Below are 17,806 nucleotides of genomic sequence, written 5' to 3' on the forward strand. Positions count from 1 at the left end.
CTCCGACCGCTGTTTCTGAGGCATCTACTTCCAAGACATAGGGCAGGGCTGGATCAGGGGTGTTTCAGGACAGATGCAGATGTGAAAAGTCTTTTTAGGGTGTCAAAAGCTTTCTAAGCTTCCGGAGACCAAGAGAATATTGTTCCTTGCTTGGTTAAACTTGTAATGGGGGATATGATTGCAGAAAAATGTCTGATGAATTTTCGATAAAAATTTGCAAACCCCACGAAACGTTGGACACCCTTGTTATCACTGGGAGCAGGCCAATCCAGGATGGCTGTAACCTTCTGGAGATCCATCTGGATGCCTTCGGTGGAAATGATTAAACCCAGGAATTGGATGCTTTGGCGTTCAAATACACATTTCTCTGGTTTTGCATAAAGTCCGTGTTGTCGAAGGCGACTCAATACATTCTTGACGTGACTACGGTGGTGATCTAGAGAGGGAGAGAAGATTAGTATATCATCAAGATAAACGACAACAAAAAGATCCAGGAAATCTCGGAAGACATCGTTGATGAAGTGCTGAAAAGTAGCGGGAGCATTGCAAAGTCCAAAGGGCATTACGAGGATTTCGTAATGCCCAAACCATGTGCGAAACGCCGTCTTCCATTCATCCCCCTCTCGTATGCGAACCAGGTTATAAGCCCCCTGAAGATCCAATTTTGTGAAAATAGTAGCCGTACCGAGTCGCTGGAATAGTTCAGGCACAAGTGGAAGAGGGTAACGTTTTTTTACAGTGATCTTATTAAGTTCACAGTAGTCCACACAAGGGCGTAATGAGTGGTCCTTTTTTTCTACAAAGAAGATCCCCGCACCGGCAGGAGACGTGGAAGGGCGAATGAACCCCTTTTTAAGGTTGTCATCAATGTAGTCTTTCAAAGCAACAAGTTCAGATTCAGATAGAGGAAAGATCCTGCCAAAAGGAACTTCAACCCCAGGGAGGAGCTCAATTGGACAGTCATAGGCCCTGTGAGGAGGAATCGTTTCTGCCCCCTTTTTGCTGAAAACGTCCAAAAAGTCGTGATATGCCACTGGAACAACTTGGCGAGCTTCGGACTCCACATCGATGCACAGCAGGTTCTGATGATTCTCTTGCCAGCAATGCTGAAGGCAATAGCGGGAAAGAAACTTGATTTCTTCTGTAACCCAGTTAATGTGAGGGCTATGAGCTTTTAACCAAGGCATACCCAGAATGATTGGGAACAGAGGGGAGGCAATGGCATCTAGGCGTAGAAGCTCTTGATGGTTCTTGGCAATGGTGGTGGATAACGGGATGGTTTTGTGAGTAACCAATCCAGATTTAATGGTGGATCCGTCTGCCAGATGCACAGAAAGTCTCAGAGCCTAGGGTAGTAGAGGAATGTGATGTTTGGCAGCAAAAGTTAAATCTATGAAACAGCTGCAAGCTCCAGAGTCAATTATAGCGGGAGTCTGGATTACTCCTCCTGGGAGCTGCAACAAAATGGAAAGAGCAAGATGAGCAGAGTTATTGGGTAGAGATGGAGGAGAAGCGGATGTAACTGAGAGGCACTTTTGACTGGGCAAGACCTCACATAATGTCCTGATCCTCCACAGTACAGGCAAAGATTTAGCTGGCGTCTGCGCTGGCGTTCTTCCGTAGTCAAAGAAGGGTGGAGGAGACCAAGCTGCATGGGTTCAGATGCATCTGAAGTGGATGCGGCAGGAGCAGGTGAAGCGGGACTGAAAGAACCAGGCATTCTTGGAAGCATCCATACTGGGCATGACTGGTCGGTGGCTCGTTCCAACCTACACTCCCTTAGGCGACGGTCAATGTGGATTGACAAATTTATAAGTGTCTCCAAGGTGGAAGAGACACCTGTTCGTGCTAGCTCATCCTTGAGCTGATCAGAAATGCCCATGAGGAACTGGTAACACAGGGCAGCATCGTTCCAGCTGGTATCGGAACTCCATCGCCTAAATTCAGAAACATAGTCCTCCACGGCCCTGCGACCCTGCCGAAGCGTGTGAAGAGCAGCTTCCGCAGTAGCGGCTTGCTGGAGGTCTTCATATAACTGAGCCATGGCTCCAAAAAAAGAGGCTAAGTCCATCAAAGATGTGGCCTTTTGTTCAAGGAGCCGGACCCAGAATCAAGGAAATGACAAACCCGACCTTGGTGGCTTCCAGGGAGAAGGTACGTGGTTGTAACGAAAAATAGAGTTTGCATGTGTTGCGAAAGGCTCTGAACTTGTTGCATTCTCCTTGGAACTTTTCAGGAGTTGGAACTCTGGGTTCAGGTGGTAGCATAACAACTGCGGGGGTTGCTGGCATCCCAGAAGTAGAAGGTGCTTGAGCAGGAGCAGAGGCAGACAAGGTGTGTATTTGGCCTTCCAGCTGGGTATAACCCTGTTGTAAGTCTTTTACGGCTTGGTTAATCCGGCTAGGTGTTGGCAGAGTTCTTCCATAGGAGAGGGTTCTCGCACAGGCTCAGACATGGCTGTCTGCTACTGTCACGTACCTGGTGATGGAGCCTGATATGCAGAGGACGGCCTCTCTTACAACTCTGACTTGGAGTCCCTGATAGAGCTGACAGGAAGCACCGAGATGCAGAGTCGCACGAGTGCCTGGCGGGATCGCTTAACCTGGAGCTAGCTCGGAGCACTTGGCCAGGCTGTAGAGGTGTCTGTAGGAATCCCAGAGCAGTGGTAGGCAGGTAGCTGGAACAAGTAGACAACTGGTCCCCACAGGCAGGAGTGCAGATGCAGCAGAAGGGATGGTGGCACCCTCAAGGCTGAAGAGAAGGCAAGTACAGGCAGGCCGGGTCATACACAACGGGCACATCAGGAACAGGGGCTGAAGCAGAAGCAGAATCAGATTACATATAAAATATATACATAAAGAATAGATAAAACTTCAAAGAGTCCACAAATTAAATATATATATATATAGCAGCGCTCAATATACAAAATCGTATTCAGATGTTTGTTCATATGTGCTCTTGAAAGACTGGTGATAGAGTCCAACGCGTGAAGAGAAGAAAAGAGATCAAAACCACTTTCCACCTGGCGTTTTTCCACCTTATGTGCTCTCCAAATACAAGCCCCCCAAGGGGATGCACTCACCAGAAAATCAAGAATATATGAGCCTTCAATATATCAAACCACTGAGTTCTTTGGTCGTGGGAAATCAAAGATATAGGAGCCTTCAAAACGTTACATTCTTTGGTCGCTTGATGTCACCATAATGGGGTGGTCCAGAGCTCATAAAGGAAACAAGATCATACTGACATAGCGTGATACTGTTTAAAAACCCTTTATTATAGATCCCCCATACAAAATAGGCGTACCAAATATATTAAAACAATTCGCATAAGATAAGTGTACTGTGCCTGTGTTACTCGTGGTGAGCCCCTTCGGTTACCGTGAACGACCGCTCTGCACGTTCGGCTTACTTCCTGGTACCTTGGTTAGTTCACGAACGAGTCACTGGAACGCACACGTCACTTCCGGTGTGTGTTACGCCCTGACGCGTTTCGTCATTTCCGACTTCGTCTCGAGGGAGTAACACACCACGCCGGAAGATAGTAAATATACACACCGGGAGCCAATGAAAGCGGATATTCACTGAGAGTGACAAGGACCAAAACCCGCCCAGACCGACCTATTGTGATCTGGATTTCTCGTCGCTCTGCAGTCACCGTAAAACACAATCACTGGACCCGATGTGTAGCTAAATAACATAAAATAAATACGATCTCACGAATGTGCGTGTGTACACGAAGATCATTTTACACACACACACACACATCGTGAACCTAGTAAAAACAAGTTAACAGGACCATGCCTATCCTCAAGTCAAAATAAATTGGCAGGAAAAACCATAATAGATTATATGCAAATTTCTTAACAAATAAATATATAAATATATAATTTCTTAACATATAAATATATATAAACCAATAAGTAAAAACGTCCAACAATGCTTGATAAATGTATCGCAATACGTCTTATATCTACATATATAGATATATGTGCCAATTAGTGTCCTATATCTAGCTCATGAGATGATCTAATTTTATTCAATCTGGGGCATGCTTAATCAATGAGGTGAAAATTAACCTTTTATATAAACGTGAAATATATATAAAAAAAAAAAAAAATGAGTGAAAGTAAAAAAAAAAAAATAAATAAAAATAAACAAAAATAAACAAAAAAAAAAATAGAAATAAGAATAAAGATAAAAAAAATAAAGAAAAAAATATATATATAAAAAAAAAAATAAAGAAAAAAATAATAATAAAATAATAAAAAAATAATAAAGAAAAAAATATATAAATAAAATAAAAATAAAATTAAAATGAATAGAAGAAATGAATAAAAATAAAAATAAAGATAAAAATAAAAATGAAAATAGAAATAAAAATAAAAATAATAAAAAAATAAAAATAAAAATAGAAATAAGAATAAAAATAAAAATAAAGGATAAAAATAAAAATAAGTATAAATAAAGATAAAGGTGAAAAATAGAAACAAAAAATAAAATAAACGATAAAAATAAAAATAAAATAAAATGAAAAAAAGTAATAATACATGGAACTAATAATATCTGCAGGAGACATTCAGTCAGAAGCTTAAGTATCACTGATGAAACAATTTATATCCAGTTCAATGTTTAAACCCTTTGGATTTAAAACGTCTGTTAAAAATATCCAATGGGTTTCTTGTTTTGACAATTCACGAACTCTATTAATTCCCCTCCAATAGGGTTTAACCTGTTCAATCCCCCAAAAACGCAATTCCGTTGGATCTCTATTGTGTTGAAGATTAAAATGTAGGGATACATTATGATCTTTATAACCTATCTTAATGTTATGTATGTGTTCTGCTATCCTAACTTTTAATTTCCTCTTTGTTCTCCCAATGTACATTAGGCCGCATGGGCACATAAGGGCATACACAACATGAGTACTATTACAGGTAATGAACTGCTTCAGGGTAAATTCTCTGTTGTTCGAGGTAGAGGTAAATTTAACAAGGTTTCTGGTAGGGTTCCTGATTTCCCGACATGCTTTGCACTTGCGACAGGCAAAGAAACCATTTTTTTCCCAGAATGTACGAGGAGGAGCCGGTGGATCTATAACTTTTTTTATTATTTTATCACCGAAACTTGGCGCTTTCCGATAAATAAATTGTGGTCGAGTCGGTAGTGTTGGGTTCAACTTTTTATCTAATAAAAGAACAGGCCAATGTTTTTTAAAAATATTTTCCACTTCTTTATATTGTATGTGGAAATTAGAGATGAAACCCCATTCTTTATTGCTTATAGGGTTTATTCTCTTATTATCTACCGTTAATGGCAGCCCTAGATGCTGTTCTTGTAGACATTCTGTTCTTGGGATCTGCCCCACATCCTCAATAATTTTTTGCATGTCTTGGGGATTATACCCTCTGGTAATAAATTTATTACTCAGAACAGTAGCCTGAGATACATAGTTATCGAAATCGGTGCAATTCCTGCGGACCCTCATTATTTGGCCTTTAGGAATATTTCGTAGCCAATTTGGATGGTGTCCACTATGTATCTCAGGCTACTGTTCTGAGTAATAAATGTATTACCAGAGGGTATAATCCCCAAGACATGCAAAAAATTATTGAGGATGTGGGGCAGATCCCAAGAACAGAATGTCTACAAGAACAGCATCTAGGGCTGCCATTAACGGTAGATATTAAGAGAATAAACCCTATAAACAATAAAGAATGGGGTTTCATCTCTAATTTCCACATACAATATAAAGAAGTGGAAAATATTTTTAAAAAACATTGGCCTGTTCTTTTATTAGATAAAAAGTTGAACCCAACACTACCGACTCGACCACAATTTATTTATCGGAAAGCGCCAAGTTTCGGTGATAAAATAATAAAAAAAGTTATAGATCCACCGGCTCCTCCTCGTACATTCTGGGAAAAAAATGGTTTCTTTGCCTGTCGCAAGTGCAAAGCATGTCGGGAAATCAGGAACCCTACCAGAAACCTTGTTAAATTTACCTCTACCTCGAACAACAGAGAATTTACCCTGAAGCAGTTCATTACCTGTAATAGTACTCATGTTGTGTATGCCCTTATGTGCCCATGCGGCCTAATGTACATTGGGAGAACAAAGAGGAAATTAAAAGTTAGGATAGCAGAACACATACATAACATTAAGATAGGTTATAAAGATCATAATGTATCCCTACATTTTAATCTTCAACACAATAGAGATCCAACGGAATTGCGTTTTTGGGGGATTGAACAGGTTAAACCCTATTGGAGGGTAATTAATAGAGTTCGTGAATTGTCAAAACAAGAAACCCATTGGATATTTTTAACAGACGTTTTAAATCCAAAGGGTTTAAACATTGAACTGGATATAAATTGTTTCATCAGTGATACTTAAGCTTCTGACTGAATGTCTCCTGCAGATATTATTAGTTCCATGTATTATTACTTTTTTTCATTTTATTTTATTTTTATTTTTATTTATTTTTATCGTTTATTTTATTTTTTGTTTCTATTTTTCACCTTTATCTTTATTTATACTTATTTTTATTTTTATCCTTTATTTTTATTTTTATTCTTATTTTTATTTTTATTTTTATTTTTATTATTATTTTTATTTTTATTTCTATTTTCATTTTTATTTTTATATTTATTTTTATTTTTATTTTTATTCATTTCTTCTATTCATTTTAATTTTATTTTTATTTTATTTATATATTTTTTTCTTTATTATTTTTTTATTATTATTATTATTTTTTTCTTTTCTTTATTTTTTTATTTTATTTTATTTTTTTCTATATATTTTTTTCTTTATTTTTATTTTTATCTTTATTCTTATTTCTATTTTTATTTTATTTTTATTTTGTTTATTTTTGTTTATTTTTATTTTTATTTTTACTTTCACTCATTTTTTATTTTATTTTTATATATTTCACGTTTATATAAAAGGTTAATTTTCACCTCATTGATTAAGCATGCCCCAGATTGAATAAAATTAGATCATCTCATGAGCTAGATATAGGACACTAATTGGCACATATATCTATATATGTAGATATAAGACATATTGCGATACATTTATCAAGCATTGTTGGACGTTTTTACTTATTGGTTTATATATATTTATATGTTAAGAAATTATATATTTATATATTTATTTGTTAAGAAATTTGCATATAATGTATTATGGTTTTTCCTGCCAATTTATTTTGACTTGAGGATAGGCATGGTCCTGTTAACTTGTTTTTACTAGGTTCACGATGTGTGTGTGTGTGTAAAATGATCTTCGTGTACACACGCACATTCGTGAGATCGTATTTATTTTATGTTATTTAGCTACACATCGGGTCCAGTGATTGTGTTTTACGGTGACTGCAGAGCGACGAGAAATCCAGATCACAATAGGTCGGTCTGGGCGGGTTTTGGTCCTTGTCACTCTCAGTGAATATCCGCTTTCATTGGCTCCCGGTGTGTATATTTACTATCTTCCGGCGTGGTGTGTTACTCCCTCGAGACGAAGTCGGAAATGACGAAACGCGTCAGGGCGTAACACACACCGGAAGTGACGTGTGCGTTCCAGTGACTCGTTCGTGAACTAACCAAGGTACCAGGAAGTAAGCTGAACGTGCAGAGCGGTCGTTCGCGGTAACCGAAGGGGCTCACCACGAGTAACACAGGCACAGTACACTTATCTTATGCGAATTGTTTTAATATATTTGGTACGCCTATTTTGTATGGGGGATCTATAATAAAGGGTTTTTAAACAGTATCACGCTATGTCAGTATGATCTTGTTTCCTTTATGAGCTCTGGACCACCCCATTATGGTGACATCAAGCGACCAAAGAATGTAACGTTTTGAAGGCTCCTATATCTTTGATTTCCCACGACCAAAGAACTCAGTGGTTTGATATATTGAAGGCTCATATATTCTTGATTTTCTGGTGAGTGCATCCCCTTGGGGGGCTTGTATTTGGAGAGCACATAAGGTGGAAAAACGCCAGGTGGAAAGTGGTTTTGATCTCTTTTCTTCTCTTCACGCGTTGGACTCTATCACCACTCTTTCAAGAGCACATATGAACAAACATCTGAATACGATTTTGTATATTGAGCGCTGCTATATATATATATTTAATTTGTGGACTCTTTGAAGTTTTATCTATTCTTTATGTATATATTTTATATGAAGTGCATTTTAAACAAGCAGCAGCTATTATTATTTATTTGATTGAATCACTTAGTAATAATAAGGATCAGTCTAAAGATTACTACATTTTTCTTTTAAAATTAAATCCTCAAGCGCTGAGCAGTGTGCGATTTGCAGGTGGGGACGATAAATTTTCAGCACGCAGGCCTGAAAGAATCAGATTACAGGCCGGGTCGTCAACAGGCTGGCAGCGGAGTGGCAGAAGGATCAGGCAGGTGTGGAGTGGGGGACAAGCCGGGGTCGGATGCAGGCAGGAAACAGGAACGTCAGGAAGCAAGCCGGGTCACAACAGGAACGGAAGGCAGGTAGCTAATTGCAGGTTACACAGGGAACGCTGTAGAGCAGACAGCACTGAGCCTGGAAACTGGCTGAGTTTAAAAAGCCTGTTTGGGCGGCAAAAGCTGTCACATGGTGCGTGCACACCAGACGGCATCCTGACAGGGGCAGAGGTAACAGGTCATCTTCTTCTGCAGCCATCTTGGGTGCTGGCATGCCCTTCCTGACAACACCTTTACTACTACCCACCACGGTCTGTGGGTACCTTAGCCCTGAGTGTTCGTTTTTAATTGCCTGTCTTGGCGCTGCAGGTTGCTCAGGCTCGCTCATTACATACACAAGGGTTGTGTCAGCATTAGATTCACATTCACGCGCTGTTGGTCTTGTCATTTCTGCACCTACATTCTTATACTTGTCAGGTACGTAGGGGTGTTGTTGTTTTGTGTGTTGGTTGTCTGGTCTCATTTCTCTAGTTTGTGTTTCCTTAGATCAGGGCATGTCGTGCATTTCCGTAGTTGCCTTTTCATTTTCATTCCTCCACCGCCGCATAGGGGTTCTGGTGCATGCTAGCACCCCATCATCAAGGGGTGGGACCGTTCGAACTCATAGCTTAGTTTTATCAGTGGTGTACCCCTTTCCCGGCCTCAGCTGGGGGGGAGGGGGGGCAGTACTTTAGGTGGTTATCCCAACTTCATCCCAACTGCTTCCATCGGCCAGCACAGCACGTCTCTTTGCATGATTCTTCAACCCAGATTCATGCGCTACTTGATGTGCTCTCACATTTGTACGACATTGTTAGACAAGATGGAGGGGTTCTTAGCCCACTCGGCTTGCGCAAATGTGTTTGTTGTGGCTCCTGCTCTTCTCAATACGCCTGCAGGTGATGTTGGAATTTCTTTACAGTGGTATGTAGAACTGGGGGCAAGCTTGGTCGGGTAGTCGATCTGCCCAATGGTTCTTATCCAGTTTATTCCGAGGGCTTCTTACAGGGCGGCAAGGTTTCATATGTTCATGTCTCTGGCTTTCGCTGCTTATTGCATTGGCAATTTGGCCTCATCTGCCAATTCCATGGAATATCTATCAGGTGACCAGTTTTCAGGACCTACAAACTCCTGTCAGTCTATCCATTTTTTGCAGCTTACCCTTTCTAACCATCAAGGGGGGGAAGTCGGATGTTCTCTTTGGCACGGCTACCAGTTACCGGCCAGGTTTTCGTGGTGTTTCAGACTTCCTGTCTCCTTCCCTTGGCACAGTTCCCTTTTAGTGCTCTAGGCAGTTCTCTCTTACCACACTTACTACTTCCCCTTCATTTGAATAGATGGGTAAGCCAGGGGTTCATGGTTATTTCGGTTCCACAGTCATGGTTTCGGGCTAATGTAAGTTGGCCTTCTCTGCAACATTCCTTGGATCTGCTCTTTCTCCATCCTCTCACTACATACAGTTCGTTCTCATGTGCAGGTTACTTGCCAAACCAGGCTTGAATCCTAACCCCTTTCTGTATATTCATCTGGTTACTGGGCTACTTTTGTAGGTCCCGTTCAGGGGGGTCCCTTCTTTACATCAGGTTCATGGGGCGCTGAAAATCCTCCATGTTAGCAGCTACATACGTAACCCCCCTTTTCTGTAGTCATCCGGGCATCCGCATTTTCTGGACTAACGGTTGTTTCTGGCCCTTCTTTGTACCTTTCACATCACACCTACTTTGTCTCTCTTTTTGCCCTCTTTTAGGCATACTGACCAGCCAGGCCAAGGCACACCTTAGGTCTTGGTAGTTAGGGTCATCGTATTTCCAAGTGAAGTCTCTGACTACAAGTTGGAAGGCTGGCCGCAGGCTAGCCTGAATTTGTAGAAGGAGTCTGAGGGCTTTAAATCCCTCCTCCTCCTTTAGAGCCTTTGTCGGGTCTTTTCTGGGTTCCCACCCACCCGTTCCCCCATACTTTCATCATTTCATTTACATTTCATACTTATTCATTCAGGGTATGCCCTCTTTTAGGCATACTGACCAGCCAGGCCAAGGCACACCTCAGGCCTTGGTAGTTAGGGTCATCGTATTTCCAAGTGAAGACTCTGACTACAAATATATATATATATATATATATATATATACACACACAAAAAAGGAAAGGGAACACATATATAACAACAAAGCAGGGATGAGAGACAAGGGGAACAGGAGGCCAGATGGAGGAAGCAGAAGCAAGGGGGAGCCGAGGCAGGAATTTAAAGGACAAATCTCAGGAACCAGGTACAGGAAACAGAGTCCAGGGCAGGAAGCAGATCAGGAACGGGTTTCAGGCAACGGATCAGATCAGGCAGGGACAAGGCTTGCAGGGAGGAATTATGAAGCACTGGGCCTCAGTGAAGGGCGGGCTTATATACTCCCAGCAGTTCCACATCAGGTGCAGCTTGATCACTAGAATGTCCATCTGCTGGGAGACACCCGCTGGTGGCCACCAGAACTGCACTCTTTGATGCCGAAAGAAACAGTGACACCAACAGGCAATTACACTGTTCCTGACACCGTCCCTTCTACAGTACTGGTGATTGACAGAGAAGTCAGCCCAGTCCTCCAGGAATCCAAACCCCTCCTTACTACACCAGCTCTTCAGCCACTTGTTTACTTCCCTAATCTCCCTCTGCCTTTCTGGTGTGGCTCGATGTACCAGTAGTATTCATAATGTAACATAAAGCAGAACTTCACTTTTTAGGCAAAGTTCTACCATTAGACTCAGACTATGGAAAACTCTCATTACATGCTGTATAACAGAGTGAGTGTGCATACTCACAAAGCTACTAAAGCATTCATTTTGTATAGGGTGAAACATTAGTACATTGACCCCAGAGGAGGGTAGGACAGGTAGTGGGGCCATTTTAACTTAATGCAAGGGATGCATTATGGTAAAAAAAAATCAGAATTTAGTATTGCTTTAACCCTTTAAAGTGGAACTCAAGTCTGCAATATATACCTCTACTACAACAGTCCGATGGTCACTCACAGGGTGCTGTCATGTTCTTCCAGGCTTCTCCTGGATGCTGGTGTTTGGCCATCTTGATTGGCAGGCGCAGGGTGCATGTTCCGTCACCCCAGTACATAGACACTGTGCCGGAATGTAAACTGAGCTGTAAATACGTAGCTCAATGTAAATTTTTAAATGTAGCGGCATCCCCAACCTCCAAAGGCCTAATGGTGACCTCCAGAGTCAGGAAGAGCTGACATCCTTCCATGTAGAGTGGATTACTAGGCATGGTGGGTGTAATGCAAGATGGAATAATTGGGCGTCAGTCACTTTTTGAATGCGAATAAAAGAGATTTATTGTCTCAACAAGAACTGGGAGAGAGATGGTTAGGGCCAGGACACCCTTAGGCAGATGCAATGGTATTCGGCAGACTCTGAGACAAAATAGGCAGACAGCTATACAGGTTGAGGGCCTCCCAACTGGGTGCAGCCACTGTATTTGTAGAAATGCTGTCTCCCATGGCAACTGAACTTGTAACAGTCAATAGAGATCTTTACACGTTCTTCACAGTAACCCAAAATGGATCTTCTCTCACATCTCGTATTATACCACTGTAGATCTTCACTCACTGAGCTCCCAGTCTCTCGCTAGACTTCCAGATCCCAGTCATCACTTGATCCCCTGAGCCCTTTCACAGCTAGCCCAGTGTATACTCCTCAAGCGTCTCCCCCACTAAAACGCTGGGTCCCTGGCTTGGTTCTTGCTGAAGCTTTCCCACTTCGCCATCCCTAACTGGTGAGAAGACTTCTCTGGTACTTCAAGCTTCCTCAGTGTAGCCTCTGCTAATAGGAGGGAGGGTCCTTTAGTGGTGACTGTTTTCCCTTTACCTCTGGCAATATCTGGTTCCCTGTCCGGCTGAGCCTCTGCAACTCGGTTGGACTCCAAGCCTGAAGTGCCAACCCTGCTCTGCTTCTCCTGCCCTTGGATAGGCCTCAGGTAACCTAGCAATCATGTGTTCCCAGGATAGGCCTCAGGCTTCTAACTTAGCAACCTGGGACATTACAACACACGTCCACCCAGACAGCAATCCAGGTGCCACAGAACAGAAATCAACTGACTCTACTCAAATAAATCAGCTCTCCCAGCAGGCCAAGGGGCTAAAGAAACCCCTGCCAATTGGCTGAGACAACCCATCCACTCATTGTCTGACTTCGCTATGCCCTTGTCAATCCAATGTCACAGGCAACAGTGCCACCCAGTGACACAAGAGAGAAGTACAGCAAACCAGGGAAAAGTTAGTGGATCTTGTCAACAGGATCCTGCGATGTCCCCCCGCTGTGTGTGCTCTGTGTGCTGATCTCCATTCCCTGTAAGTGTCACGATGCATGGGGGTGGACCGCGGTGGCAAATTCAAAATGTACACAAAACATAACATATACAGTACACTGTAATATTACAGATTACATTACTGTATCAAATCATTTCGTATCCCTTTTGTCCCTAGTGCTTAGTCCAGTGCCCTGCCTGCAGTTTTATATTATATATACTGTTCTTTCTGCCTGGAAACTTGAAAATGTCCATGACAACATAAAAGTGTCCAAATATGTCAAAAGTGGTTTTAGACCAGCTAGAAAACAGTGATAGTAAATTAGAACACTTGCAGAATTGAGCGATAGTGAATTTTGAGGAAATTTAGTTTTTATTATATTATTATTTTTTATAATTATTTATAGTTATTTATTATATTGTAATTTATGATTTTGTGCTTCAAACGTTATCATACCTGGGATGTCTACTAGACTCTTGTTTGGACAGATTTAAGTGTGGTATTACTAAGAATTACAGACCTACAATAGAAAACGCCAAATTTCTATGCAAAACAATGTACCACATTGAGACGCAAAAATCTGACATAATCATACCACCAGGGAGGTTAAGGCTGCTGTACAGAGAATTACAAAAAGCTGAATCAGGTATTTATACTAAATGTATTTAAAATACATTTGATTATATTGAAATGAGTAAATAATTGCATTTATTGACAGTTTTTTTAAACTACCTGGAGTTCAATTTTAACCTCTTGCAACCGTGTAATGTATACTATATGAAGTGTGACGATTTTATTCCCGGAATGGACTGTAAAGGGAAATCTTTCTCATTCCCAAATCCTTTGTTAGAATCTGCTGCACTTTTTTCCTGTTTATGTTCAATTCTTCTGCCATCATTCGCACATGCAATCTTCAGCGTATACGAGGGCTTACACATTATGTCCACATTTGCATCCATTCTTTACTTTTTTGGCTGCCCACTCCTAACAACATTGTGGACATTTTTCTGCCCCTCCTTAACCACTTCAATACCAGACACTTTCACCCACTTCGTGCCCAGGCTAACTTTCAGCACTGTCACACTTTGATTGAAAATTGCACGGTCATGGAGCACTGTACCCATATGATTTTTTTCACACAAATAGAGCTTTCTTTTGGTAGTATTTAATCACCACTGGGCTTTTTATTTGTTGCTAAACAAATGAAAAAAGACCAAAAATTTTGAAAAAAAAACACTTTTTTTAATTTCTGTTATAAAATTTAGCAAATAAGTATTTTTTTTCTTCACTGATGTTTGCTGATGAGGCTGCACTGATGGGCACTGATGAGGAGACACTGAGGCTGCGCTGATGCATACCTCCCAACATTTTGAGATGGGAATGAGGGACATCTACTAGCAAATGTATGTAGGCATAGGACACACCTCCTGCCACACCCCCTTAAAGGAGAGTTAACCAAAAAAAGGTTAATTAAATCCACAAGGCCTTTTTTTTTACCACTACTATTCCTTTATATTGTATATTATGGACATCGAATTTAAGAAAAATTAGGGAAAACATGACCCAGTAAGGTCCAGTAATTCCATCCCTAGGGACTTTAAATGATACCACGGCCTGGTAAGGTCGTGAATATCCATCCCAATTACCGAGAGAAATGAAAAGAGAGGAAAGCAATCCTCAAAAAAAAACGTCTTAACGGCGTGGCTTTGGTGGACCCCCCTGTGACGATACTTTGGGATGTTCTCCGGGTGACCTCGACATGCAGGGCATTCCTTACGTCCACCCTCACTTGTTTTAGAGCTCTTCACCTTCCGGTCCCTTATCGGTATTATTACCTCTGATCAGGTATCCGGTCTTCATTAGCACTTTTAATTTGCCTTTGACCACACATCATTTCCTTTTCTCACCAACACCTGTGTGATTCTTATCTTTTTCTCCCTTCACAATCTTTACTTTTATCACTACTTCACACATCCCTCTCACCCCACTCCCCCCTTTCCTTCTTTCCCTTTCTCTCCCTCCCCCTTTCTCTTTTCCCCTCTTTATTCTCCCTGCCCTTCCCCCTTCCCTCTTTCTATTGTTTCCCTTACCCACTCTCCCATCCTTTCCCTGCCCCTTCCCTTGCGGTTCCCGCTTCCTGTTTCTTTTTCTTCTTCTTCTTTTTCTTTCCCCCCCTCCCCCTCTCTCTTTTTTTTTTCGTGTTCTCCTTTTCCCTTCTTTTCTCACTTGTTGCTCATGCTTCTTTTTCAATTTCTTTTGGCGTTTTCCCTGTACATATTTATGTAATTTCCTTGTCTTGCTTTGTTTGTCCTTTCTTCCCCTCCCCTGTCCTCTTTTCTTCCTTCCCTCCCTCCTCATTTTCACTGGTTTTCTTCTCCCTGAATGTCCGGGCAGGTCGTCCGCCCTGGGTGCCTTCCATTGCGGTTCTGTGAGTTCGTCCACCTCAGCGCCCGACCGGAGCTGTTCCCTGGGCTTTGCTCAGTCCCACTACTACACCATACATACAGCGTTTCTTAGTAAGTTAGTCCTGGTGGGGAGGTTTATCTGTCCCCCCCCCAACTCGGTCTGCCCAGTGCTATATGTATATATATGTATATATATATATATATATATATATATATATATATATATATATATATTTTTTTTTTTTTTTATCTCAACTCATTTTGTTCAAAACTATATATATATATATATATATATATATATATATATATATTCTTTTTTTATAGAGTTTACATACTTGCTCCTGATGAGTGGCGGCTAGTCACGAAACGCGTAGAGCTATCGGTTGCTGTACCTTCATTAACTGTATCACGATTTCATAGTTACCACAGTTTTTAACTTTCTCTTCAGGTCTAGCGAGGCCATAGGTCCCGCAGTTAATACCTCTAAAATATTGTTATATATCATGTCTCTTGGGGCGAATGAGGGAATGTTTTTTCAGTCTCTATATGAACTTAATTCTAATTTATTTTTATTTATATTTTACCTCATTTATTTTATATCACCTAATCAATTGTACTGTACTCAGTGTTCTTATGATTATGTGTATTGTTACATATATATCATTATGCAAATTTGTTATACATTATCTCTGTTTTTCATTACTATGCTGTAACATTGTATGGTTATTTATTGATATATGATTAAACTCCCTTTCATTCGCCCTGTCTATCATTTTGCTTCCATGTGCTGCATTTAAAGTCCCACCCCCCTTTTTTTAGGATTATTTTCCTCTCTTTTCATATTGTATATTATATATTTTAAATTTTACAAATAAAGCAATTTAGAATTTGGATGAAATGTTTAGCACTGGAAAACACTTTTTGAAAGATAAAGTGCATTTTATATACACCTATATAGATCAGACCAAAATGAGGGACAAATGAGGAGGAAAGAGGGACAGAGGGACATTGCTCAAAATCAGGGAACGTTGGGAGCTATGCTGATGGGCAGCACTGATAATCAGGGCACTGGTGACTAGTGCTGTCAACTATCCCAGGATATTACTTCCTCAATAAACAGAATGCCAAAGCTTTGTGTTTACAGTCTCTGCTACAATGTGCACCTATAGAGCTGTCTGTAGCATAATTGACAGCCTAGAAGCTGATCGGTCCATCTCCTGTGCTGGCAGTGGCACCATACCTCCCAACCGTCCCTGAATCGCCGGGACTGTCCCGCAAATTGGACCCTGTCCCTGAGTCCCGGTTAATCAGGGCTGAGTTTGGGAATGCCCACAACTTGTGCGGATTGCCATGGTTCCCACACGCCGCGAGCTACACTTACACGGCAGCCAGATTCTCTCCCCTCAGACACACACAGTGCGGAGTGCAATGAACTCACTCCTCTTCCTGCTGTGATGTTTTCCTGTACACAGAGCAGGTGGGGGGGAGGAGGCACACCACACTGCCTGAACTGCATCTTCTGTCAGGATAGAAGATTGGACAAGTTAAAATGCAGGTAACCCTTGCACTGCTGACGTATCACTGTAAGGGATAATTTTCAACTTCAACTGGAAGTTAACAGCATTTTATGTTTTTGGAGAGTGCTGAGGAGTTGGCTTTCATGTTATGTTCTTCAAGTTTGCAGGTGGTAGAATTGTTGCTGTGTGAAGACTGGCCCTTGCATGTCCCCAATCACCAGCAATAGATTGTATTGTAGAAGAGAGCTAGCTCTTGTGGTTTTGGAAAAAAACTATGCATTTTCCTCCGAATGTATAGTGCAGTGCTAAGTGCCTGGGGGCCATTGCCACTTTTTGTGTTGCCCATTTGTCCCCTGCGGATAGTGATGGCCGAACGGTTCGCCCGGCGGTCGTTTCGCGGCGAATTTCCGACTTTCGCCGTCCGCGGGTTCGAACGCCTTTTTCCGTCGTTCGCCCCGGCGGACTTACGTGTTTAATGTATACAAGAACTTTAACCTTTCGTGACACGTTTATCATGTGTTACAGGACAACCAATTGAGACATGACAGCTCATGGACACTTGGACATTCCCCCTAACCTATAAATACACCCGATCCGGTGGCCATTTTACATTCTTTCTTCTGTCACTGTAGGGAAAGGATCCTGTGTGGAGTAGGGACAGAGAAAACGCTAGCTATTTGGTACACAAAAGTTCTTTTCAGGACTGGTATAGGTGTTAGGTCAGCAGCCTGAGTTTCTTTTGTCAGTTTAGATAAAGGGACAGAGCGCTGTATGCTGCTATTTTAGGGACAGCTCAGCCAGATTAGTCTTTCTTCATCATCATCATCATCATCATCATTAGCTGTTACTATCAGGTCCACAAAAGAGCTGTTCCAGCTAATCGTTCCAGCCTACTCTTTTTTGCCAATTTGTATAGGGACAGGCAGGAAGCAGTGTGTCAGGCAGTGAGGATAATTTTAAAGACTTGCTGTTACTATTAGTTCCACAAAGGTTCTTTTCAGGACTGGTATCAGTGGTACGGTAATAGGCTTGTACACGTATAATATTCTTTCTTCCAAATATAGAAAGAATATTATACTTGACTGCTGCCCTTCTGCTGCAGTCTGCTAATCATTCACAA

At 41.3% G+C, this 17,806-nt stretch overlaps 1 protein-coding gene across 4 annotated transcripts in view; it reads left to right on the forward strand.

The window, feature by feature from the left end:
- The window catches only part of LOC143928083 (uncharacterized), a 111,800-nt gene that overhangs the window by 23,444 nt on the left and 70,550 nt on the right, over positions 1–17,806 (forward strand). The window contains exon 1 of one of the 4 annotated variants that reach the window (XM_077452700.1): positions 16,465–16,724. The exons of the other annotated variants lie outside the window; for them this stretch is intronic. Within the exon in view, the coding sequence (XP_077308826.1) occupies positions 16,719–16,724 (6 nt within the window). The 5' untranslated portion in view covers positions 16,465–16,718. Of the gene's footprint in view, positions 1–16,464; positions 16,725–17,806 lie in introns of those variants that run through there. 4 annotated transcript variants of the gene reach the window in all.

The sequence above is a fragment of the Lithobates pipiens genome, unplaced genomic scaffold, assembly GCF_037356315.1.
Source record: "Lithobates pipiens isolate NorthernLeopardFrog02 unplaced genomic scaffold, aLitPip1_a1.2 Scaffold_23, whole genome shotgun sequence".
Taxonomy (NCBI): Eukaryota; Metazoa; Chordata; class Amphibia; order Anura; family Ranidae; genus Lithobates; species Lithobates pipiens.